General features: G+C 35.7%; 2 protein-coding genes across 2 annotated transcripts; both read right to left on the bottom strand.

Moving 5' to 3' along the window:
- Positions 1-7,925: 7,925 nt before the first annotated feature.
- On the bottom strand, positions 7,926-13,719 carry cd8b (cd8 beta). Its single transcript, XM_052104711.1, has 7 exons — positions 13,595-13,719; positions 11,786-12,133; positions 9,793-9,882; positions 9,587-9,673; positions 8,964-8,997; positions 8,561-8,615; positions 7,926-8,440 (listed from the first exon to the last, which is right to left on the bottom strand). The coding sequence occupies exons 1-6, from the start codon at positions 13,638-13,640 to the stop codon at positions 8,597-8,599; spliced, it is 624 nt and encodes a 207-aa protein (XP_051960671.1). The 5' UTR covers positions 13,641-13,719; the 3' UTR covers positions 7,926-8,440; positions 8,561-8,596.
- Positions 13,720-19,907: 6,188 nt separating this feature from the next.
- On the bottom strand, positions 19,908-26,485 carry zmat1 (zinc finger matrin-type 1). The gene is made up of 7 exons (XM_052104667.1): positions 26,282-26,485; positions 24,506-24,612; positions 24,273-24,362; positions 23,346-23,484; positions 22,989-23,255; positions 22,685-22,775; positions 19,908-21,874 (listed from the first exon to the last, which is right to left on the bottom strand). Exons 1-7 carry the CDS (start codon positions 26,409-26,411, stop codon positions 20,935-20,937), a joined length of 1,764 nt encoding a protein of 587 aa, XP_051960627.1. The 5' UTR covers positions 26,412-26,485; the 3' UTR covers positions 19,908-20,934.
- Between the last annotated feature and the right edge of the window lie 1,311 nt (positions 26,486-27,796).

Here is a 27,796-nt window from a genome sequence, read left to right as displayed (position 1 = left end):
TGCACGAGGAATGTGAATTGCCAAAATGTCAAGACTGAACGTGAAAGTGGAGATTTATAGTAAAAAATGACTTCAGTCATCTGTTTCTCACCCACACTTATCATATCACTGCTGAAGATATAGATTTAACCACTGGAGTCATATAGATTACTTTTATGTTGCCTTTATATGCTTTTTGGGCCAAATAATTTTTTTTTTACAATTAATCACATTATTTGTGCATATCGCCACCTACTGGGCAGGGAGGACGATTTATAGTCGAGTGGTGGTAGCATAGAGGGCTAAAGCACAGAACTGGTAAGCAGAAGGTTGCCGGTTTGATCCCCACAGCCAACACCATTGTGTCCTTGAGCAAGCCACTTAACTCAAGGTTGCTCTGGGGGGGACTGTATATGTTAAGTGTAATCGTGCTTGAAATCATGATAGATTTATTTATTTTTTTGTGTGAAAAATGAGTTATATAAGACATGGATTATACCACTTGAGTTTAATTACTATTATTTTCTCTTTATGTGCTTTTTGGAGCTTTAAAATGTTGGTACCCATTCACTTGCATTGTACCTACAGAGCTGAAATATTCTTCTAAACATATTCCTTTGTGTTCAGCAGAAGAAAGTCAAAAACATCTGGGATGCATGAGGTGAGTAAATGATGATTTCCGTTTTTGGGTGAACCATTTCTATAACATGAAAGTGAATTGGGCCAGTCTGTAAATATTACATTTCAGAAGTAGGCCTATAGCCACAAGATGTAAACAATATGTGTGTTTCTGCATTTAAACCATCCAAAAATTGGCCCCATCCTTTCACTTGCATTGAAAGTGTCTCACTCTAACCTCAAATTTGTATCCAGCCCTATAATTAGATGTACTTTGCTCAGTAACAGCCTATAGTGTCCCATAAATTATGAGTTTCATTGCAATAGATTTTAATACTGAACCATGTGGCATCTACAAACAAATCACACTAGATCTTTTCTCAGAAATAATAACTTTTTTAATATAGAAAATTACTTTTAGCCTGCTGGTCCAAATATAATTTTTAGTGGATATATGAAGTCAGGTCAACTCAAGCTGTGAGGCATTTTTCATAATTGCCCATATAGCCTACTAATAATATCTCTTGCTTATTGTTATCAAAGACTAGTTTCCTCTATTGGTGAGGAAAGCTTACATGGGGGCATTATCACCTTCACGAATCGATGTTTCCCAAGAGGAGTGGAAAGATGTTCATCGGTTTGTACAAAATTTTCAGACCACATTTGCGTTGTAGGCGTACTGAGATCCTCTAAATAATGCTCAGGGTGAGAAGAAGGATGCTGCCCACACGCTTCAGCATCAACAATGTCGCCCCCTTTCTTCTTTATGTCGCAATGCGGTTACGTCATTTAGAGGATTTTGTTCACTTCGCCTGTTGGAAATTAACGTAACATTATAGGTCATATGTTGTTGCCTGGATAGTGGAAACGTAAGTTTGCGACATTAACAAAAAAACAAAACAAAACAAAATTTTCGGTATATTACCTTTAAGTGAAACCAAAACGAAAAACAAACAAAAAACATTTCCACTGTTATTGCTCAGGAAAAAAGATAGTATACAGTTCATGAACACAATCATCTTTTGTGACATCATGCCCCAATAGAGGAGTCACGGGTCCACACTTGATGGGGTAAGTTGTCACAATGGGAGCCTGCTGTTTTTTGAAAATGATATGAGAAGAATACCCTTTTTCAAAAAATAATAAGTACTTAGACATCTTCCACAGCATATCTGTATATAAAATGTATTGTATGCTATTGGTGCATGGTTATAAGACCAGTGTTTAGGCCAATTAATTATTTTTGTATTGCTATATGTAAAACATGTGACATCTTGACCTGATACCAATGACAACTTGCCCTAACCTTACACACACACACACACACACACACACACACACACACACATATATATATATATATATATATATATATATATATATATATATATATATATATATATATATATATATATATACCCTTGTCCTAAGACAAAAATAAAGGTTTAAATTTACCTTCATTATGTAGTTGATTCTTGCCTTAATATTTCAAATTGTGGTATTTTCGTATTCCCTTGTTTATCCATCAGCTATTGCTGCAAAATACTGATGATATGATAATTTGAGAGGGCAGATTTAGAGGACATCATTCTCAAAAACTAAGACAGTTTTAAGTGAGATGTTTGAAACTAACATACGTCACTACTGCTAGAGAAAACAAGAATTTATGTAATAGAACATTTTCCTCAGAACTAATAGTTTATAATAAATGTAGCTCTTATAACAACTTCTCCATGTGACAACTAGCCCCAGACTGTCTTATAATGTTAAAACAATTTGTTAAAACAATAGTACACCCATAAATAAATACATTCTCTCATCATTTACTCACCCTCATGCCATCACAGATCTACTGTACACAAATAAAGATTTGTATTTGATTTTTAAGAATATCTAATCTTTGTAGGTCCTTATAATGCAAGTGAATGGTGATCAGACTTTTCAGAACTCCTAAAGTCACATAAAGGCAGCATAAAATAATTAATAGGACTCCAGTGGTTTAATCCATGTCTTCTGAAGCGATCTAATCAGTTTTGGGTGAGAACAGACCAAAATGTAAGTAATTTTTCACTGTACATCTTACCATTGCAGTCTCTAACACATTAAGTGTAATCAAACTTGAAAACATCATTGCCAATGAGACTATATTTTTATCTGTTCTCAACCAAAAATTATTGGATCGCTTCAGAAAACATGGATTAAACCACTTGAGTCATGTGGAATGATTTTATGATGTCTTCATGTGCTTTTTGGAGTTTGCATTGTATAGACCTATAGAGCTGGCATATCATTCTAAAAAACGTTGTTTGGGTTCAGTGGAAGAAAGAAAGTCATACACATCTGGGATGGCATGCGAGAGAGTAAGTGATGAGAGAGTTTTCATTTTTGGGTGAACTATCCCTTTATCAATTTATCTATGGTGCCCTTTGCTGATGTCTATTACTGTAGATGCACAGCATTCCCCTGTTCAAAAACAGGGGGTATTCTGTTTTTCTGTTTTTCATATCTTACAGGTTAATGTTCAGGAAGAGCCCCAGTCAAACAGAGAGACAGTTAATGACAGGCGGTCCACCCTCAGTTTCCATGGCCCCTTATGTTGTTTTGAGTCATTGTCTCAGTCTGGGTAATTTCTCATCATCCACTGATTTCTTACTTGGGGATCCCTGTCTGACTCACCAAAAGAACCTCTAGTGACGGGTCTAGAAATAAAGGTGTAGATGAGGGGGATGGGGTTACCTGGGGATTCCTTGGAGGACGAGGGCCAACTCATCCTCACAAACACCACAGCAGAGGAATATTACATGAGGTGAGTAAGAAGACAGCAGCCCACTAAAGAGAGGTCTGTAGAGAGAGTGATCAGTAATAAAACACTTTCAGTCTCTGCAGTAATGGCAGCTATTCATTGCTGTTGCTATTCTTCAGTTCAGGTGCATTGGCAGGTGAAAACTGCATCCTTGATACTGAAGCCCAGAGGGAGGGATTAGTTACTCTGTGTAAACAGAGCACAACCTCATGTGAGTACTAGTGTTGGTTCTTTAGTATGTTGTTTTTATTATAAATATTTTTTTTATGTCTCACGTTCAGTTGAGATTGCTTTATGTTGTTTTTGGGGTACCAGAGACCCCCATACTGTAAGTGTAAATATTTATCCCTATTTACCATAGAATTGATTGTGTTATGTTATTTTGACCTAATCAAAACCCTAATGAAGTAGGGAGATATTACTGAAGCTGCAACCCTCTCTTGTATCACAAAGTAAGCATAGACTTTTCAGAAAACTGATTGCTATCAATATAGTTTGGCACCAGCAAAAACACATTGTAGAAAAATAAACTAAACAATTTCAAATCCTACTTCTGCAGACTGTAACAGTCAGAAAACTTTATAATGTGAAAATTCAATGCATTTATTCTTGTATTATATCAGGGGTCCCTGAGACCTTAAACAGAAGTAATGTTACATTTCGAAACATAATTAAACACTTTTCATGGAAGACATTTGTATTCTGTGATTGAGGAATATTTGTTTATAATGAGTTATCATAGAAAAAGTCATGAAGCATCAATCTACTTCAATGTTATGTATGTTTATTTCTTAACATTAAAAGGGCCCTGGGCTCTCCGGGACACCAAAGAGAAAAATTTGTTGTAAAAATGTATTTATTAGCCAATATATTTTCTGCAAACCATGCAGTCTACATACACTCTCACAGACACGTAAGCGTGACAAGATGCATTTTTGTTGTTGTAAGTCCTCCTATTCAATGTCTACTAGTGATGACCTTCTATATGCTAAATACTGTTTTGTGATGTTGTGTGTTTTACAATACTATTATAGCACTTCCCAAGTGCAGTTCCGAAGTTACACAGACAATATTATGTTTAACATGATTGCCTACATTTGCAGTGCAGACTTAAACAAAAACATGCATGTAGCCTATATCTGTATTCTTTACACTAAAGATCAGTCAGATTACTATTTGAAATTATATTGTAATTTACCTTTACATTTGTCATTACATTTGACATTTTATTTACATTCTTTTCAATAGACACAATTATTTATTACTATTTTTATCTTTTTGTGTGTGTGTGTGTGTGTGTGGTATTCATATTCTTTCCCCACCCATACATTATTCAGCAAATAAATGAATAATAATTATGTGATAAATAAATAAATAACCAAATAAATAGAAATACAAGTGCAGGTATTTGCAGGTTGATTCCAATTCGATAATGTATATGTTCATATTATCTTAAAGAGAGAGAATATATTTATTTAAATATGTGTGTGGGCGTGTGTGTATATATATATAATATATATATTATTTATTGTTTAGTTATTATGTAATATAATATTAATATAGCATAGTTGTATAGTATTTGTATGGCAATACTTATACTAGTTTTGATGTCAGTGATCACACTTTAAACTGAAAAAGTATTGTGCGCTTATATGCACTTTGTATTTGGATTAACTCCTTATGTTTTTGAATCTGAATGGTCAAGATTTTTAATCAAGCTTTGAAGACAAATGGCTGTATTGTATGGCTCTTATGACTGCCTAATGGCAAAGACAACAATTGTATACAAAGTTAAAAAGACACAGCACAAGAACTGTTGATCTTTTCCTGGAATATAAGTGTGTTGTAAAAGAAAAAAAAAAGTTGGTCTTCATTCATATCTTTTTTCAGAAATAATGTAATTTGTACTGCTTCATAAATAATTTTGTTGAAATATAATATATATATTATGCATATTGTATTTTCTTATCTTTTTTTTCCTCTGTACTGCATTAGAAGAATTGTACATTCAAGAAAATGTAGAAATGTATTATTATGACATATATGTTTTTTTGTTTGTTTGTTTTCCAAATTTAGCATCTTATTTGTTATGGAACTAAATAAAGTTAACAGATGTTTGTAGTTGAGTATAATCTACTGAGTAAGGTAAAACACACATGGTTTAACATTAACAAGTTAACATTTTCCTGTTTTTTTTTTTAAACATAAAATAAATATAAACAAATACATTTTTTCTGACTATTGATTCCATTACCACTCTGCATGAAAAACTGCGATATTTCATTGAATTCATAAAGAATAAAACTGATGCAAAAAATTCCTGTAATTAAACGGCTGTAGAACTGAACATAATGGAGGTTTTCTGTTAAGTGTCTGTGTGCTTGTGACGCTTGTGGCAAGGTCTGTGGTCTCTCTGCGGTCGTTTTGTTTCAGTGTCGCGATGAGGAGCTCAAAGCTGAACGAGCGATGCGAGGGAGATAACATTCTCTCTTTGTACACAGGAAGGGGTTTGTTCATTTGCCTCAAAGTATCAGGAAGAACAGCTGCATATCAAATTCAATGGCATCACAGTTTCTCAAATAGACACTTAAGTTAGTTGTAGTGTCAAGCAATCAAATGTTGTTAGGTTGGATAAGATTAGTTAACTCAATGAGAAGTAGGTTGCATACTATGGCATCAAAAAGTATCTGGAAAATATAAGCCATGTTTAAAAAACTGGTTAATGTAAACAAATGATGCAAGCCTTTTCTTTCACAGAATATACATACATACATACACACACACACAAACATATACATATATATATATATATACACACTGGTGGCCAAAAGTTTGGAATAATGTACAGCTATTTGGTTCGTTAAATGAAGCTTAACATTGTCTTCGTGTTTGTTTTTGAGTTGTCACAGTATGCAATAGACTGGCATGTCTTAAGGTCAATATTAGGTCAAAAATGGCAAAAAAAGAAACAGCTTTCTCCAGAAACTCGTCAATAAATCATTGTTTTGAGGAATGAAGGCTGTACAATGCTTGAAATTGCCAAAGAACTGAAGAGTTCAGACAAAGGCGAACACTACATTCTTCAAAGTCAAAGGACAACTGTCTCTAACAAGGACAGAAAGAGATGTGGAAGGCCAGATGTACAACTAAACAAGAGGATAAGTACATCAGAGTCTCTAGTTTGAGAAATAGACGCCTCACATGACCTCAGCTGACAGCTTCATTGAATTCTACCCGCTCAACACCAGTTTCATGTACAACAGTAAAGTGAAGACTCAGGGGTGCAGGCCTTATGGGAAGAATTGCAAAGAAAAAGACACTTTTGAAACAGAAAAACAAAAAGAAAAGTTTAGAGTGGGCAAAGAAACAGACATTGGATAACAGATAATTGGAAAAGAGTGTTATGGATCTTAACCCCATTGAGCTTTTGTGGGATCAGATAGACTGTAAGGTGAGTGAGAAGTGCCCGACAAGACAGTCACATCTATGGCAAGTACTACAGGAAGTGTGGGGTGAAATTTCACGGAGTATCTGGACAAACTGACAGCTAGAATGCCAAGGATCTGCAAAGCTGTCATTGCTGCAGGTGGAGGATTTATTTACAAGAAATCTTTGAAGTAGTTTCAGAAGTTCTGAAAAAAAAAATTCATATTGTAATAATAATGTTTCATGTTATTAATGTCCTGACTATACTTCGAGATCAGTTGAATGCCACTTTGGTGAATAAAAGTACCAATTTCTTTCCATAAGAGCAAAATGTTTACATTATTGCAAACTTTTGGAAGCTTATATATATATATATATATATATATATATATATATATATATATATATATATATATATATATATATATATATATATACAGTTATAAATACACTACTATCTTAATTTATTACTTTTAAACAAATGGTCCCAAGTTGATTTTTAGTGGATATATGAAGTCAGTTCCTCTAAAGTTTACACTAGATGTTGTTCAACTTCATTTCTTTAACTACAGACATGTTCCACTATAATGACTGCCAAACAGAGTGTCTTCATTCTGAACAATGTACAATATCATAATATGAAACCTAACAAACATACCTTTAAAAGAATGTTTTGCTTCAAAAGTGTGCGTGTGCAATCTTTCTACAAAATAAATGCCACTTGGTTTGACATTTTTAATTATCTGATGCTGTTACATGTATAAAGATGCCCAAATATGGCCACTGTAGTCAGAGTGAATCTAAAGCTTATAGCCTTAGAAACTGTTTTTGTGTGTCAGTTGCAATTAATGTGATCAGATTCTGGGCAGTATCCATCTATAATTTCATAAAGGTAACATACACCCTCAGGAAGGGAAACTTGTCAACAACCAAACACATAAACCAACATACCCTCAGATATGTAACACAGGGGGACACCGTGAAACTCCTATATAACACAAACATGTGTCATCAGACATCAATAAGCCACAATGATTTACAAATAAACACTGAATAACAGAAAAAACAATGCTTGGATCATGGGGAACTGAGTCGTGTTTAAGATAATTTATTGAGCATAAACAAAGTTTAAGGCATACAGTAAAATTAGGACATGCAATAAATGTGACATACTTTAAAGAGACAACTGTACATTTAATTACAAATTCAGCATGCTGTGCTGGTTCTGAGCATTTGTTAATATGGGAATATTCTATACCATAATACCATAAAACTACAAATTCAATAAAACTATAGACAAATACATCTGGTTAAATGCAGGATATTTGGGGTAAATACAGGATTATAGTGAATGCACTTTTGGGGTATTTCTGCTGGTAGGATCAGCTTTATATTAATTTAGTCAAGTCAGACAATGAATCCAATGGATTGTACTCAAGGTTGAATAACTTCTGACAAAAAACTGAACTATGAGTAAATATAAACTTGTATCTTCATTCACAGATCACTGTTGCAAAACAAATACATTTGATTTTAGTGAAACCCAGCTGTGGAAATTACAGAGACGTCAGCAGGATAACATTGAAAATATTGATTTTGAGAGTGAAAGACCACCTGCAAATGCACAAGCAAAAAATATACTTGAGTACTTGTATGTTTGGCATAAGACACATCCTGATGCATTTAGGCTTTGAAAAGGTACACACAGTGACTTACCGATATATGTACACTTACTTTTGTTTGGAGCTGAAGAGCCTGTTTTTTTTTACTTCACCGCAACTGGTTTGTCCTATGGAGAGAATGATACTAATGACATTAATGAATCCAAGCTCTTAATACTGAGAACAAGCACATGAAATTGAGAGGAATAGTTTAACAAATGGTTTAAGGGTTTATAGAAGTTTCACTGAGTGTGATAATGCCATCTGTTTAAAAATAGCCAATGCAAACACGTATCTTACTGTATATGATATAGAATGTGTCTAATATACTGTCTTTTTTGCTCATTTTCATTTTTGAAAGACCAAACAATCATTTAAGGGCCATTTGAATGTAGTCATAGAAAAAACGACAACATTATCTGATTTAAAAAGAAAAAGCAGTGAAATATCAGTATGCAACGGCAGGTGAAACTTACTTGGCGAATCGATGTCTGCACTTCTTGGGTAGGCCTGTTGTCACAACACAGACAGAAAAATGTCATGAAAATATCAACGAGATATATGCATTTTGCCAGTCTGAATTTTTATAGAAAATTCCAATTTAAGATAATTGGACTACACAGTAATTATGTGGTAGAAGGATGTTTATAGCAGACAAAACTTTAAACCACCTAACAGGGAATATAATAACTTTTGCTTTTGTTATTTGAAGGAAGAAACGCTCTTAAAATAACGTAAATGGAACAGCGTTATTATGGCATTTTTAGCATTTGAAAAACGTTCTCATAATGTTAGGAGAAAATGTTCTTATTACAACATTGTTCATAATATTTCAAACAAAATTATGTTTTCACATTTTCAGCCACAATGTAACGTTTTGAAAACGTTTTGAAAACATACATTTGTTAGCTGAGAAGTACTCTTGTACTAGATTTTGTCAATGTCCAAGAAACTCTCTCACGACTTCTGTTCAATGTTTAATGATGACAATGGATGTTCCTATGATGTTGGCATCATAGGAACGGAGGTTTGACTTTAGATAAATAAACCAGCATGTTGTATTGACTTGTTAGATCTGTAAGTGTGTGTGTGTACTTACGACTAAAATAGTAAAGTGTGCCTGCAAGAGTAATTGCCAAAAGAAGAAGAGAACCAATGCCAGGCCAAAGCACAGATTGTTCACAGCCTGCATAACAACACAACACAACTAAACTAAGCACAAAGAATACAGAATGTAAACAAACTCAAATAAAACCTATATAACCACATAACAAAGAACTGCACTACCGCCTCCCTATAACATACCTTTAGGAGAGTAGATGGAGTTTTTACATCTACAGGTCTTCACAGTTTTCTCAATCTTGACTGTTGGTGGCAGAAGCGTTGGAGGGTTCACTGAAGAAGAGAGAAAAGTCAAGAACAGACAATAAGTAAAAATACAAATAAATTGAAATAAATAAAGGCTGCATCAGGTAACAATGAAGAGACTGGGGAAGAATTCACATTTTGCATATAAAGGTCTCATTAAGTCATTAAAGTTTTAGGTAAGCAGCAAAACAAAGATCAAACGGGTCCTTAGAACACGCTCAAGCAACAAGTGAGGATATTCAATCATTTGATTTAACTTATTTAAACTCTAATTCTCCCTGTCCCAAAGCTTCTTTGTTTACACATAAGTTAAACTGAATTAAGTCAAGTCATTTTTATTTGTAAAGCGCTCTTCACAACACACATAGTTTCTAAGCAGCTTTACTGAAAATCGTACTGTAACATAAAATGAAGCTTTAATGCCTGAAATAAAGTCCTACTTGTGTGGTTTAATTGAGTAACGTGACAGTAGATAATGCTTTAATAAATGATTTTTCTATAGGCCCGCAGTGAGCAATCTAAAGGCGACTGTAGTAATGAACCCAAAACTACATAATTTATATGTAATATCATAATTTGTCATTTATATGTAATATCAAATATTATAATTAATATCATACAAACTCTGATTTTATGGTGGAACTGTATTTCTGGGAGATCTAACAAATTTCCACTCAATATGTTCAACAAGTTGACAAATAAACAGCTTGGTTGATAACCCAGTCAACCAACGTGAACATTCCAGACCGCTGAAAATTGTTTACTATTTTCTATGTTCTGTAAGCCGTTTTGGAACAATATATATTGCATAATATGTATATACAGGTACCTCAGGCCAAGTATATGAGAATCCCTGAGCACGTCTATCTGTAACTTTCATCAGTCCTGTATGTTAATGTACATAATCTTGAAATGTGATCAAAACACAATGAATGAGGATAAAGCCTTTTTACTATTTTTTTTACATCTCTACACCTTCACACCAAGTCAAGGTGCTTGAAGGATGGTTTTGGTAAACCTGTCAATGTTAGTGTGACTACACTACTAATATTACTCTGGAAACCAATATTCAGTGTCTCAGTTTCATAGCTTTGATCTGCTTGAATTTCCTCAGAATAAAATCTTGATATTACAAAGGTTACTTCTGGTCCTCTAATCTGAATGGACATCATTCCAAAAGTGCTGATATTTAGTATAACAACGCTGGAACTTTTAACTGTTTGTATCCCTCTAGATTGTACACTCAATAAGGACTTTATTAGAAACTGTATTGTCCTAATAAATTGCCCAACGTGGTCTTCTGCTGTTGTAGCCCATTCGCCAGAAGGTTTGACATATTTTGCATTCTGAGATGATATTCTGCTCACTAAAATTGTACAGAGAGGTTTTCTGAATTAGCCTTTCTGTCAGCTCGTAAATCATCAATAAGGCATTTCCATCCACAGAACTGCCACTCAATGGATGTTTTTTGTTTTTGTTTACCATTCTGCATAAACTCTAGAGACTGTTGTGCATGAAAATTCCTGGAGATCCGCAGTTACAGAAATACTCAAACCAGCCCGTCTGTTACCATCAATCATGCCACGGTCCAAATCACTGAGATAAAAATGTTCACCATTCTGATGGTTGATGTGAACATTAACTGAAGCTCCTGACCCGTATTTGAATGATTTTATCAATTAAACTGCTGCAACATGATTGGCTGATTAGATAATCGCATGAATAAGTAGGTGTACTGGTGTTTCTAATAAAGTGCTCAATGAGTGTATATGTTTGTGGCTTTAACTTTTTGTTAAAGGAGAATAAATATACAAATAAACTGGCTTCGTGTAAAATGTAAAAAAATATTGTCTGAACTGTTAGTCGATATTAGCTGTGATTACGAAAGAAAGAAAGAAAGAAAGAAAGAAAGAAAGAGCAATGTTCATACCTCCAGGCCTAATGTAAAATCCAGCTGGCATTTTATTCTTAGTTCTAAACACACAGGAATAGAGGCCGGCTTCATCCTCCTGCAGACCTGTGATACGCAGGTGATACACCGTCTGTCCAGATGACACAGAACCTTTGAAACGGGTGTTGTTAAAGTTTTCTCCATGCTCTTCTCTGCCAGCACTGTTGATAAACATGAGGAATTGAAGACTGTTGTTTTTCTCAAGGAATCGGTACCAAAAAGCCACCTGGCAAGAATGGTCCGGGCACTCGCAGGTCAGAGATTCCGTGCCATTGATTTTGGGGTATAAAACCGTCGGCGTAGCTCCGAAGGAGGGCTGCACAACCGCTTTGGGACAAACAGAGAGAACATTTTATTTAGAAAATTTTGCTTTATATTTACATAAACATTTGGGTCTGCGAACGTATTTTAGCTACATGAAATCTTACATGTCTAGATGGTTCCTAATCAAATGTCATCAGCATAAACCAAAACAGTGTGAGGTCATTATGTTCTATAACAGCAAAAGTAAAACAGCGAAGAAGGATGGAGGTTTGAGAAGGAAATAGAGTAAGTACACAGTTAACAGTAACCAAAAAAGTGTTAAAAATCCACTTTCACAACAAGCCAAAGTGGTTGAATTAGAATCAAATTTGTCAATCATTTGTAAGAATGGAAATCTGAAAAGATACAGAGCCAAGGTATGCAGTTCTGATGTCTATATCCTCTTGCAAAACTGTTTTCCCCTCTGTCATATCAGTGCCTGGCTGGAAATGGCACATATTTTCGCCATGAAACTTTGAGATATGCTTGTGTGGGCACAGATTCACATGAGTAGAAAAAGCATAACATTTCATATCAGACGTATGAGGATGAAAAACAATTCCATTTACACAACAGACCCAGAATATCCATTTCATAACAAAATCAAAAATAAGTCAGAGAGGTGTGCGTGGAAGTGAGTATTTAGTGAATAAGATTTCAAATATATACTTATTTACACGTTTTAAATCACCTACAAGCATTACGGCCTTCTTTGTACAGCGCAAATGAGACCATCACTGGAGGCAGATAATATATATATATATATATATATATATATATATATATATATATATATATATATATATATATATATATATATATTTATTTTTTAATCAGAATTGGCAAAGTGCTAGAATACTGAATTTGAACATTTTGAAGGAAGCACAACAAGAAAACCGGACCCTGTGACAAGGATGTCCCAATATATGGGGGGCCCAATTTTTCTACATTTTGAGCCGGGGCCCCTTAAATGTTATCGATGGCCCTGGTAACAAAAACTGCCTCTCATTAAAAAATATGGAACACATTTGAATTGTCAAATAAAAACATTTTGAAAGGAACATTTAGATGCACAAAAATTCTGAGTAAGAGTCGGTCGTGTTTGCATTAACGGAACACACCTCCATTCTACCTTTGATATGTATCCTGCTTAGGTTTCAGTGTCTTTTAAATTCATTATCAGAAATGTGCCAGCATTTCATACAAACAGATGCATCAAATCCAAGTAGTTTAAAATGTAAGAAATCTCATGAATGCTTTACAATACAATACGTCAGATAATTTAGGATTTAAAAAGTCAGTATTTAACTGTACAATCTATAACGAACGGCACAGAAATTTAGGGAACTATTTGATTTAAAGATAAAATGACAGTCACTTTGACTTTTGCATATTTCCAGGTCTGGTGGTTACAATAAAAGATTCACTCGGTCGGTATCCAGTTTAATGGCTCTTCTGATATATATTTGAAGGCAAAGTGCTTACCTGCAGTGCAAACGAACAGATACATGCACATGCGAGAGAAGGTCATCCTTGAGCATCCGAATGTGAGCAGTGAACCCTGTGTGTGTGTGTGTGTGTGCTTTCCTTTCTGTTCATGTGTTCATGTGTCACACAGAAAGGAGGGTCTGCAGTATGTGGGGCCAAGACATCAAATAAACTCTTTACTGAGAACCTATCAGAGAGTGAGTCATGGGAAACACACACAACATACAGATAACAAAAAAATAAAACAATAATTATATATATATATATTGTTTTTTCATTATTTGGTCATTATTGATTATTGACCTATCAAATGATGCAACATAATCCTTTAATCTGTTTAAAAATCTCTAAAATACTCATTTAGCTTATATCCTGAAAGGAAAAATTTTATTTAGACTAATTCCATTTAGATATATTTACTTAAATCAATTTGAACATTGTGATGGAGACACGTGGAATTTGAATCACATTCGGACAAGAGAATTTAACATTTAAAAAAAAAGTTAACTTTAATAAAGGCCAAATTATGATGTAATTTAACGACACTTAACAAAATGTTTCAGACAACATTTTGACGGTTCTGCATTCTAGGTCGTTCCCTCTCTTGTATTAAAAGCAACTTAACAGTCACGCTGCTAGAGAAGTTAAATGTTTAGAGTCCTTAAACTTTGAATGTTAAAATTGTTTTATTTAATCTGAAACAGCGTGCACATGCTTGTGCAAACCCCGAATGCTTCTCCTAGCATGACCCTTAACGCAAACACAGGTGTGTGACCTGAAATGCACCTGCATCTGCTGGCAGAACGCCACAGCTGGGACTGTCAAATCTAACACAAATGTAGAATGTATAAAAAAAATAACAACAACAACAGATAGGTTTGAAATTAATCACAGATAAACCACAACATATCGCCAAAGCTGAACAAATAAATCTGTCCATCGGTGAATCTTTCATTTATGAAATAAATTATACATTTTTAATGTTTCGTCCTATGTTTTGTCCAAAATTTGTAACAGACAACACTGCAATTCAAAACAGTGTTTTCATCTCAAAATGTTGATGTACAAAGTATAGTGCAGTGAAAATGTATTCGCCCATCCCGATTTCTTTTGTTTTTGTATATTTTTTTTAAAAATCGACATAACATAAAACAAAGGCAATCTGAGTTAAAAAAAAGAAATAAAAATAAAGTTTTTAAATGATGATATTATTTACTGAAGCAAAAAAGTTATCCAATACCAACTGGGCCTGTTTGAAAAATTATTTTCCCCCTTAGTTACTGAATCCCCAAATCTATGAAACTGCTTTCATAATGGGGTTCAGCTGGACTAGACACACACAGGCCTGATTACTACCAGCCCTGTTCAACCAAATCAACACCTAATTAGAACTTTTTCAGCAGCATGAAGTTGGCTAAAATGTCTCACCCAGTAGCACACTATGCCAAAGGTATGTTACAAATCTATTTCAAAGGCTCTGAGACTCCAAAGAACCAAAGTGAGAGCCATTATCTCCAAATGGAGAAACCTTGGCACAGTAGTGAATCTTACCAGAAGTGGCCGGCCTTCCAAAATTCCTCCAAGAACACAGCAAAGAATCATCCAGGAAGTCACAAAAAATCCAAGGACAACATCCAAGGAACTGCAGGCCTCTCTCGCATCGATAAAGGTCACTGTTCATGACTCCACTATCAGAAAGACACTGGCCAAAAATGCCATCCATGGAAGAGTGGTGAGGCGAAAACTACTGCTAACCCAGAAGAACATTAAGGCTTATCTGAATTTTGCCAAGACACACCTTGATGATCCTCAAAACTTCTGGGAAAATGTTCTGTGGATTGATTAACTGGGTCAGAAATGGAACAGTTTTGAAGACAGGGGCCCAGTTACATCTAGTGTAAATCAAAAACAGAATTCCAGAAAAAGAACATCATATCTACGTTCAAGCATGGTGGTGGTAGTGTGATGGAGTGGGGAAGCTTTGCGGCTTCAGGGTTAGGACAACTTGCAATAATTGAAGGAAACATGAATTCTGCTCTCTACCAGAAAATCCTAAAGGAGAACATCCGGTCATCAGTCCATGAGTTGAAGCTCAAGTGCAACTGGATTATTCAGCAAGACAATGATCCAAAGCATAAGAGTAAGTCCACATCTGAATGGCTCAAGAGAAGCTAAATTAAAGCTTTGAGGTGGCTTAGTCAAAGTCCTGACATGAACCCGGTTGAGATGCTGTGGCAGGACCTTAAACGGGCAGTTCATGCTCGAAAACCCTCCAATGTGGCTGAACTAATGCAGCTCTGCAAGAAAGAATTGGCATTGTGAAAGGCTGATCTCCAGTTATCGGAAGCATTTGGTTGCAGTTGTTAGTGCTAAAGGTGGCACAACCAGCTATTAAGTTTAAGGGTGCAGTTGGTTTTTCACATATAATATGGTGATATAGGTGTTATAGGTGTTGGATAACATGTTTGCTTCAATAGAAAAGAAATATCTATATATATATTTGAAAACAGTATTTTGTGTTTAATTAGGTTGCCTTTGTTTTATGTTATTTCTCGTTTGAAGATCTGAAACAAATTAGTATAAACAAAAGAAATTAGGATGGGGCAAATACTTTTTCACAACACTGTATATACATTTTGAGAATGTCTTTAGAAGTCAATATTAAAGAAAGTTTAATATTTAAGAAAAAAAAGTGTTTGTATGTTCAGGCTAACTTGTACACCGAATCTAAGATAATTGGACACACTAACATTGAAAGGTCACAGCATTTTAAGATAAACACAAATATCATGTTTTTCTTAATGATAGCAAAATAACTTGCTATTCTTAACATGTATGCTATGACTATTATTTAATGCTATGTATTAAATATAAACTTATTTGTGATGCTTCCTGTTAGGCTAATAACCATTCATTAATTTTTCATAATATCCATATAATACTTAAGCCTTAAATTAAGACTAATGAATAACAAAACAATTTGAATTCTTAACATTTTAAAGGAATATTCCGGGTTCAATTCAAATTAAGTTCAATCAACAGCATTTGTGGCATTATGTTGATTACAACAAAAATAAATTTTGACTTATATCTCCAAATAAAAAAGCAGACATTTGGGTTCCAGTTAGTCTCTTACAACCATTAAAATACTCACTGTTTAAAAATTAAAGCCACAAGATGTAAACAATATGCGTGTTAATATGATTTTAGTGTGATAAAATTGCTAACTAACCTTTACTGTGTAACATTGTATCCAGTTTAACAAATTTGTTGCCATGACGACGTAACTGTTTAAACCCTGCAATCCTACAAAAACGACAATTTAACAACTTTACAGCTCAAATAATACACAAGCTTTAACAGAATAATTAAGAGACAAAATAATTTTTGTGGTAATCAATATTATGCCACAAATGATGTCGACTGAGCTTAACCTATTTTGAACACATGTTCAACACATGTACTTCGAAACATGTTTGAACTCATTTTACACATATCATCACCCATTATACATTTTGTTGCTAAATTATATTTTGAACCATATTGCAGTTGCTATCAGGGGTTTAAAAGACACATCACATGAAAGAAGCTTATTCCAAAATCTTTAGGTTCAGCATACACATCCACACAATTCTTTTTTTCAGATAAATAATTATAAAAGATTGGAATCTTAATCCGAACACAATATCTACCTAAGCAACACTGAACAAAACAGCCTGTTGACAAAACCACAGGCATATAAACACAGCAATAGTTTTGCACTGCAAAGTCAAATCATCATTGTGTTCATTTTTTGTATGAAAGGACACATGCACAATTATTTAACTAAACTGAATGCGCTTGCTTTCCATGCTTCATTGTGAGCAAACTGCTTTAATGAAGTTTTCTTGAGGGACTTGAGTGGGTGTTTTCAACCGAAGTGTTTAAGGTCTCATTCATTGGCCCTCGTCACACGAGGAAGGCTGAAGGGGCTCATGGTGGGCCCGTAGAGGGGTCGTGAAGAGGATGTGGGAGATGCACACGCCTCGGAGGTCGAGGGTACGACAGAGACATAGGGAGCCGAACCACACGATTCTTTGAAAACAGGAGATCTCAGAGGGCTTCAGTGTTTTAGTCTCACTGTCGACAAGCTCATATCTTTGGAGGGCTTGTAACTTTGTGGTTACTTAGTTTTGAAGCGTATAATGCTGTGTTAGAAGGCACATGGGTAAGATACACAAGTTTTATGTTCGGAACTTGAAGACAGGTATACAATTGACTTTGGAGGTCAAACAGGACAAGGATTCATAGTGTAGTTAATTAAAGGAAAAGCTTACACCAAAAAATTGAATTCTGTCATTATTTACTCACTCTCGTGTCATTTGTTTCCATGGAACACAAAAGTAGAATTACAGTGCATTCAGAAAGTATTCAGACCCCTTTGTTGCAGCACCTGTGGCAAACTCAATAGATTGGACATGATTTGGAAAGGCACACACCTGTCTCTATAATGTCTCATAGCTGAAAATGCATATCTGAGCAAAAACCATCCCATGATTGTGTCAAGGCACAGATCTGGGGAAGGTCACAAAAAAAATGTGGGTGCATTGAAGGTTCCCAAGAGCACAATGGCCTCCATAATTCTTAAATGGAAGAAGTTTGGAACAACCAGGACTCTTTCTGGAGCTGGCCGCTTAGCCAAACTGAGCAATCGGGGGAGAATGGCCTTGGTAAGTTAGGTGACCAAGAACCCGATGGTCACTCTGGATGAGCTCCAGAGATCATGTGTGCAAATGGTAGAAACTTGCAGAAGGACAACCACTACACCAATCTGGGCTTTATGGCAGAGTGACCAGACGGAAGCTTCTTCTCAGTGCAAGACACATGAAAAAGCACCTAAAGGACTCTCAGACTGAGAGAAACAAGATTCTCTGGTCTGATAAAACAAAGATTGAACTGTTTTGCCTAAATTGCAAGCACAATACCACCCAACGGTGAAGCATGGTGGTAGTAGCATCATGCTGTGGGGGTGTTTTTCAGCGGCAGGGACTGGGGGACTGGTCAGGGATGAAGAAAAGCCGAATGCAGCAAAATACAGAGATATCCTTAATGAAAACCTGGTCCAGAACACTCAGGACCTTAGACTGGGCTGAAAGTTCACCTTCCAACAGGACAATGACCCTTAGCACACAGACGAGATAGAGAATTGTCTGTTACGATGCAAGAGTGGCTTAGGGACAACTCTGTGAATGTCCTTGAGTGGCTCAGCCAGAGCCCAGACATAAACCCAAACGAACATCTCCGGAGAGACCTGAAAATGGCTGCCCACCACCGGTCCCAATCCAAACTGACAGAGCTTGAGAGAAACTGCAGAGAAGAATGGCAGAAAATCCCCAAATCTAGGTGTGCAAATCTTGTCACATCACACCCAAAAAGACTTGAGGCTGTAATTGCTGCCAAATGAGCTTCAACTAATTACTGAGTTAAGGGTCTGAATACTTATATCAATGTGCTATTTCAGTTTTTTCTTTTTAATAAATTTGCAAAAATATCAGAAATCTGGTTTTTGCTTTGTCATTATTGGGTATGGAGTGTAGATTGATGGGGTCTGAATACTTTATGAATGCACTGTATAAAGAACATTCATACAGCTATATTCTTACAGCCAAGTTTCATAGTGAACATGAACTGCTGCAACTGCATCATTGATCGAATGAGAACTGAATCAGTCCAAATGGTGAACTAATCGTTCTTCTGAGCTGGTTCTGTTCAATCAACCAGTTGATCTAGTTCACAAATCAGAAAGATCCATTCCTAGAGCTCACTGACTTGTAACAGATCTCACAGCTCACTGGTGGGGAAGATTATCAGTGAATAATGACTTATATTTTGGTCTGTTCCTCACACAAAGTTATCGTATGGCTTCAAAAGACAAAGAAAATAGCCCATGAGTCCTTTATTGAGCTCTTTTGGTCAAGTTTGGTCACTAGAAAACTGTTGTATGGGAGAAAAAATGTTCATCAAGATTATTCTCTCCAGAACAAATAAAGTCATACTGGTTTGGACCAACCTGAGGATGAAAAAATATTTTTTAAATTTTTGGGTGACCTATTCCTATAAATGACATGAGAGTGGAAGATTGTTTAATCAATACTTTAGACATCAGTTTTGCTACACAATCACAAAATATGCTTTCATTATTATGGTAACTGTTAGTACATAACTGAGCAAAAAGGAGGTCAACAGAGCAGCAGTCACGGCAGTGTCCTCATTTAACTGAAGCACCTGTTAGACCTGTAAACAAAAATATTCCCACATATGCAGCATTGAATGTTGGGTTACTGTTTCACACACACACACAAAAGCATCTATAACAAAGTATAGCAGTCAGTGAAGTTAGTGCGCCCCCTTAAGACCTCACGTGGAATTGCTCCACAAATTCATGAAAACCACTGCTTTATAATAAATACTTAAATCTTTGCAGGAATAATCAGTGGGAGGGGTTTATTTAATCTAAGCATAAAGCATGTTGACAAATGAATTTGTGCAAAAGGATTTATTGTATGTAGTATGTTTTGTATATATTAACAGCTTGTCACAGCTTAACAGCTTGTCACTGGGGCAGTACCCTCAAAGTAACATCCACAGGACAGATAATTTACAAATGCATTCTAACTGACGTGCAAAGAGTACAGTGCGTGTACCTATTAGGTTTCAGCCACAGTGACAAGCTGTTGTACCCCTAAAGGTAAAATTTTTGTGCATTTGTTTCTCTGACAGTGAAGGGTATGAAGCTATTCACTTTCCTGCTGTTGTACCCCTAAAGGTACAATTTTTGTGCATTTGTTTCTCTGACAGTGAAGGGTATGAAGCTATTCACTTTCCTGAAAGCATGCTCGTCACATTGTACTCACAAATCAAAAGAAATAAAAATTAAGAAATTATGAGACAATTAGACCTAATAGATTTTAATGACATTATTTTAATGACAATTATTCCAATTATTTTACTTAAATACTTAAATTTTTTTTCATTACGGAAATGAGAACAAAGGGGAAAACGTGCTTAATTGTTATTAAAATAATGTCTTAATGGTTCTAAAAACACAAAATGTATTCTTTCCTTTTGATTTTGGGGTGAAACATGACCTCAGTCTTGTATTTGATAAGTTTCGTGAGGTTCACCCACTGATTTCTCCAAAAGAGAAGTGCAGCTCTAGATACATCTTAAAAGTCTGAAGTAGCATATAAGAGTTACTGTATGAAACGTAAGTGAGATGAGTCCAATAGATTTTAGCAAACCTCTCTTCTGAGGTCCTGTGCAGTTTTATTTGAACAGTACTTTCAAACCATCAGCCTTTAAAAAATACCAAGAATAGTCTCATCCCAGAGTCTTTCTTCCTCTGTCCTGTTGTCCTCTTGGTTCACCTTCTCTTTTCCTTTCTTCTTGTCTTTTTTTTGCTTTTGTTTGCCATCTTTTGCTTCTGTCTTTTCCTCAGCATGTTCCACATGTTCTTTTTCTATAAGCTCCGCCTCTTTTTGTCTCTTCGCATGCTGTCCGTCCCCATGTCTCTTACTTCTCTTGCTCTGTCGTCTTCTACTTCGGCTCTCTTCGTCTTCACTCAAACTTCTCTCCCTTTTTCTACTTTTCTTGCACTTCCTGGTCTCTCTATCCTCTTCGCCCTCTACACTTTCTTTTCTCTCCCCTTTCAAGCTCTTTTTCTTTTCCTCTCTCTCTCTTCCTCTCCTGTTCATATCAGACTCGTCCTCTTGGTCTCTCCTTTTTATCCCTCGCTTCCTCATTTTCCTCATTGTTTTCCTCCTCTCTCTGCTGTCATAACTACTGCTGCTGCTATCACTACCACTGCTGCTGGTATAGGAGGAGTCTGAGTAAGAGGAGGAGCTACATGAGTCAGGGCCCTGCCCTCTTTTATATAACTGGCCAGGTATGAAATGAGGTGGTGGGAGGGGCATATATCCAGGCTGATAGTGTGGTACAGGCCCTCTCATACCAAAGCCAAAATGATTGACTTGAGACTGGAATTGTGGAGGCCAGTGAGGCTGATGGAAACCAGGAAGAAGAGGCAGAATAGGGGCAGGGTGAGGCATCAATTCTTCTGTCTGTGGACTTTCATTTACAGTATCGTCCAGATCCTTGCTTGCTTGTCCCACAGTGCTAAGCCCTGCCTTAGGATCCAGGCCTCGTGCCTTCTGCACCTGGATGTAGTCAGCCAGCTCATCCTGGTAGGAGTCGTACACTTTCTTCTGAGATTTACACAGCTCCATTACCTTTTTCTCTCTGAGTGAATAGAAGGACAGCAATGTAAGATCTGATAGGAGGTAATTTTTTCAATTATTTCAATTTTATGGAAATAAATTCAACAAATTTAAATATTAAATAATTTCAAAAGCTGACGATAAAATAATGCTTGACCAATATGGGTTTTCCATTGGCCAATGCCATTATCTAAAGAGCAGGTTGACCAATTGATGATGGTATAATATCAATATTAGCAGGTAATTTACTTTTTTTTTTACTCAAAATTCACTACCCTAATTAATTGGCCTGGCAGGTGTATTGCTCTATCACTAATTTTAGAGGATGTTTTATATCTGGGTAAAGTTATATTAGGTCCAGGTAAATATATAGATTTTCAGATTAATCACAATCTGCATTTGAACAATCTCGATATTGATTCTTAAAATCCCAAGATCAATCTTTTACGCTACAATGAAAGAAAGTTTATTTTTTACATTATCAAAAACCATGTGGTAAAATTGTAACCCCTAATCTTGACTTTTTTGGGACACGTCTCAATCTGTATTTTTGCATTACACCATGTTTCTTGCCACTTTCACATGTAAATAAGCAGTCCAGCCCATTGATAGACGTGCAAAAATATTTACAGTATAAACACTAATAAATCTCAACCCGTTAACACATTTCAATGATCATCCCGTTGTACCACCCAGCAGAAACTAGTTCTATGCATCTCCAGAACCAACTAAACCAATCTAAACAAAGACTGAATCAAATTCTAGCAACAATAATAAAATAAGGCATCAGATTAAATATCTGAAATATTATGCGGACAGTGACAACACTCACTTCATTTGGTGCTTGTTTCCCTGCATGTGTGCCTTGTACATCTCTACTGAACTGAGGGTCAGACAGCAAATCGGACAAGTCAGGGAGCTTACTGTCATCAGAGATAAAGAGAACCCAAAAGGTGCAAATAAAAAGTGAGATAAATAAAATAAATAATAACACAAGAACCAAAATATATCTTCAATAAGTAGTGAACCTTATATAAACTAAACACATATTTCAGAATAACGGGTTCAATTTGACCTCTTAAAACAATCTGATTTAAACCAGTGTAGCTAAGCATGGTATAGATATGAATGTATACCATGCTCTGACTGATCTCCAATCTGGTCCAGCATTTGTTGTCGGGCCTGGTTTCGCTGATGCTTCCGGCCACTGTAGTGCTGCTGAGCAACAACAGGGTTGTTGAACGAAGCACTGCACAGCGAACAGTATTTGTTGGGATCATTGAAGTCAACCTCCTGATCGCCCACACCAGAGCTCTCCTTCTGCTCCTGAACTATCTGAATCGGCACAGCAACCTCTGCTGGTTGGACAACAGGAGTTGCCGATTCTAAATTTGGCGTAGAAACTGTCAGACACAAATGTTTAATATACAGAGAGGTGTTGCCGATAAAGATAAAGCAGCATACTGTAAATGGACAGACCATAGTCTACTAACCTATAATTTGTGGAGGGTTGGTTTTTCTCAAGTTCTTGGCATGAACTTTGCCCACGTAGTGAGACTTGGCAACAGTATGTGAGCTGAACACCATGTTACACAGCTCACAGAACTTGTCTGGGTCTGCAGAGAGACCTCTCTGTAAAAAACATGAATGCATTTTTTTTAAAAATCAGAAGACCTAAAGAATTAACATACACTTAAAGGAATATTCCATGTTCAATACAACTTAAGCTCAATCGACACCATTTGTGGCATAATGCTGATTACCCCCCAAAAATATTTTGACTGTCCCTCATTTTCTTTAAAACAAAAAGCAAAAACCAAGGTTACAGTGAGACACTTATAATGGAAGTGAATAGTGATGATTTTTGGAGGGTTTAAAGGCAGAAATGTGATGCTTATAATTTTAGAAAAGCACTTACATGAATTCTTTTGTTAAAACTTGTGTATTATTTGAGCTGTTAAGTTGTTTAAATCATAATTGTACAGTCGTTTTAGGGTTTTAGCATATGTTGACATTACATCGTCATGGCAATAAAGTTGTAAATTTGGCTTCAACTTTACAAAGAAAAGGTTAGCACGTGATTTTATCACACTAAAATCATGTTAACATGCATATTGTGTATGTTTTGTGGCTATAATTTTTTTGTATTTTTTGAGTATTTTAACATTTACAAAATTGGCCCCATTCATTTCCATTGTAAGAGCCTCACTGTAACCCAGATGTTTACTTTTTTTATTAAAGAAAAGGAAAAAATTAAATGAATTCAAAATAAATCTTTGTGGTAATATTCTGCCACAAATGCTGTCGGTTGACCTTAACTTGCATTGAACCTGTAATATTCCTTTAAAAGAGAAGTTGACCCAAAAGAGTGCCGAAAGCGGTGTAAAGATTCTTCCAAATTTGTTTGATTTATTATTTACCACAAAGCCTCCGCATTCCTGGGTCTGTTTGTTACTTTCAGCTTTCTTGTTCTGCAGGTACAGCCTGACTTTTTGGGCATGCTTTTTACCCTATTAACAGATGAAAATAGAGTGTTTGAAACACAACTACTGCAATTTTGATTGCATGAAGATATAAAGTGAAACAACAACAACACTAATTTCACACTTTACATTATTTATTTTTTTAGCAGACTGACAGTTTGTACACAAACCTCATAATGAGAAACTCTTTGGGACTCGTAAAGTAGGGATGCCTCACAAATATAACAGAAGTTGTCTGTCAGCAAGCTTTTAAGGAGATCACTGTCTCTCTGAGACTCTGCAGGAAAATCAAAGTAAATGTCACATGTAACACAGGCAAATAGAACAACTAACTGCTCAACCCTTTAAAATAAGCAGCATGCAATTAGTGTTATGTAGCATGATTAGTGAGAGTTGGACGAATGGGATCTGATCCACAAAAGCAAATCTGACTTTTACAGTGCATGGTATTTATGATACAAAATAGATTTTTTTGCATCTTGTGCATTTAGCAGTTTCACTAGTTTATCTCTTAAACACATGAGTATAACTACTGCCCAACTTTATGCAAAATGGGCCTCATTAATGAAAAACCAGCAGAACGAATGTATGTAGATTATTCAGAAATTCATTATTGCATTATTTGCTGCAATCAATAAAAAGTGACAATTTACGTAAGAATGTTATTATGAACAATTTCAACCCAGTCTCATGATAATTTGTACATATTTTACGAGTTATGAGCTATGTCGTGCGCGTTTGTTCGTATGAATTTGTACGATTTCATCATGTACAAATGCCCGGATGTCTAATGTGTTTCGCAGACGAGACGTTCAGGACATGCTTATTAATATTATACCCTTCCCCAAACCCCTTATCTAAACCTAACCAATCAGTAGTGTGTAAACATGATAGGAAGCTGTTGTGTGTGACATCGTTGGCTGTATTAGAAATTTTCAGGGGTTGTCAATTCATGCCTACAAACTGAACACAGCTAACACAAATTTATTTTTCATGGTTAATAACATTACTGCTCACATTAATGGTTTAGAAAAAGCAGTCTTTTTGACATCATAGATATTCTAAAGCCCCAGGAAAAAAGATCAGGTCACATAAACATGCTATATGTGCTGTATTAGGGTTATTTGTGTTGAAATGATGGTGGGGAAAAAACATCAACAAAGTCAGTTTTAATAGAACACTGTCAAACAAACTGTGCAAGCAGTTTCTTCTGTCTTTCCGTGAATGCATACCCTGCTGCAATGCACAGGACTCAAAACTCAAAGAATCTCCATTCATGTCACTCTCAAATATATTTGCTACACATAAATTCAAATCAATTTTTTTTTCAATATCATTCTGCTTGTTGAAAGTTCCTGAATCAGTGAATTTATTGTCATTTCAAAATAGCCTAGTTACAATTTCACCTTAAAAAATATTATAAAAATAAATCTATAATGGCATACAACATAACTGCATTAGGACTGTTTCAATTATATTATTATTATTTTATTTAAATATTTTATAAAATATATCTCTATCCAATATAATCGGCATCTAAACAAAATCAAAATGGCTCAGAATAAGTGTTATACTCGAGAATAATTATAATAATAAGTTAAAGAAAAGCATTTGACCAATTTATCTGTTTAATAGGCTGTTTTAATGGACGAAATGTCTGAGTATGATGAAACTGGTAGAGTATGATTTATCAAACCCACCAATGTTCTGTGTCATTACTGTATACTCTTCCCCGTTGCACGATGGTAAAACAACAAAGTTTGCTTTTTAAAAAAGGGATTGTTGTGGTTGTCGTTTGAGGTGAATGATGGGTGCTAATACTTAGCCTAGCTTAGCCTGCTTGCATGCTCAACTTTATTAGCGCCCATAAATCCAACGCAAACGACTCAAGCACACACATCCGATGCAAATACGAAGCTGTAGGTGGTTTTAGCTGATAGACTCACCTTGATCAACCTGAGAATTATTGGTGTTAGTGATTTGAACTGTTTCTGGATTGATATCACCTGTATTTTTGTTATGTTGTGTTTCCGCACACTGCGAAGAACACGATAAACTAGCTTCATGCTCGGACATTGTTTTAAATCTGGAAATAAATCTAAACTGGACAGAAAGACAGCCTAAAATAACAGGGATCTCTACATGGTAAAGGCTAATTTATGAAGGGAACTGATATGCTGGTATGCGCATGTGCAGTAGGATCACATTTCTTCACGGCTGGACTAAGCGATTGTTTACTGCCACCATCTGGTGTTTTAATGCAACTGTCATAGTAATATCAACAACCCAGTATCAACAAACTCCATATATCATATTAATTCTGCAGTTTACCTTACAGTACATGTCCTTACAACATTTTACCAAGTTAATCACAGATTGTGCCAAAATACTATCGCTACAAAATTTGTTACTGTAAAATAATAATGCAAAGAGCATTCAGAATCTGTCACTACATTGTTTCGTTCATTCTTTTATCAGTTTATTGTTGGCAGTGTTGGTTTATACTAAGTTACCTCAGTTTTATTATAGTAAGAATAAAGTAATTAAAGTAATTGTGGTATTTTTGCAAATACTATTATCTACCTAGGGTTGCCACCCGTCCCGTATTTAAAGATTAAATTATTATTGAATCAATATGGGATGTGATTTGTCCCGTATTTAAGCTGGTCTGATGGCGTAACGGTGAAATCGTTCCAGATAGTAACTTGGAACATTGGCCTATGGTGGGTAAGGGACCGTCTGAAAAGTCCACACATTGCACTAAAACGTGATAATACTGTTGCGGGTGTGGTAAGGGACCGTCTGAAATGTCCACACATTGTGCAACATTTTTTATAATACTGGTGCCGGTGCGGTAAGGGACCGTCTGAAATGTCCACACATTGTGCTAAAATGTGCAAATACTGTGGCGGGTGTCATAAGGTACCGTCTGAAACGTCCACACATTGCGCTAAAATGTTCTAATACTGTGGCGGGTGTGGTAAGGGACCGTCTGAAATGTCCACACATTGCGCTAAAATGTTCTAATACTGTTCCAGGTGTAGTAAGGGAGCGTCTCAAACGTCCACACATTGCTCTAAAACATGCTAAAACTGTTGCGGTGTGGTAAGGGACCGTCTGAAATGTCTACACATTGCCCTAAAATTTGTATAATACTGGTGCGGGTGCGGTAAGGGACCGTCTGAAATGTCTACACATTGCGCTAAAATGTGCTAATACTGTAGCGGGTGTCATAAGGTACCATCTGAAACGTCCACACATTGCGCTAAAATGTTCTAATACTGTGGCAGGTGTGGAAAGGGACAGTCTCAAACGTCCACACATTGCGCTAAAACATGCTAAAATGGTGGAGGGTGTGGTAAGGGACCATCTGAAAATTCCAGAAATGGTGGTAAAACTGTGGAGTTTTTACTATATATATATATATATAATATACAATTGTTTTTTATATATATAAAAAA

Source organism: Xyrauchen texanus, chromosome 34 (genome assembly GCF_025860055.1).
Source record: "Xyrauchen texanus isolate HMW12.3.18 chromosome 34, RBS_HiC_50CHRs, whole genome shotgun sequence".
NCBI classification, from domain to species: Eukaryota; Metazoa; Chordata; class Actinopteri; order Cypriniformes; family Catostomidae; genus Xyrauchen; species Xyrauchen texanus.
The sequence above is the reverse complement of the archived record's forward strand: the minus strand, read 5'-3'. Positions and strand labels throughout refer to the sequence as shown.

Coding starts and splice junctions, on each gene's coding strand:
- cd8b (XM_052104711.1), bottom strand. CDS start 13,640: ATGACCTTCTCTCGCATGTGCATGTATCTGTTCGTTTGCACTGCAG. Junction 12,134..13,594: donor TCTGTTCGTTTGCACTGCAG/GTAAGCACTTTG, acceptor TTTGTCCCAAAG/CGGTTGTGCAGCCCTCCTTC. Junction 9,883..11,785: donor ATTTTACATTAGGCCTGGAG/GTATGAACATTG, acceptor TCTCTTCTTCAG/TGAACCCTCCAACGCTTCTG.
- zmat1 (XM_052104667.1), bottom strand. CDS start 26,411: ATGTCCGAGCATGAAGCTAGTTTATCGTGTTCTTCGCAGTGTGCGGAA. Junction 23,485..24,272: donor AGGAATGCGGAGGCTTTGTG/GTAAATAATAAA, acceptor TGTTTTTTACAG/AGAGGTCTCTCTGCAGACCC. Junction 22,776..22,988: donor TGGAGATCAGTCAGAGCATG/GTATACATTCAT, acceptor CTCTGATGACAG/TAAGCTCCCTGACTTGTCCG.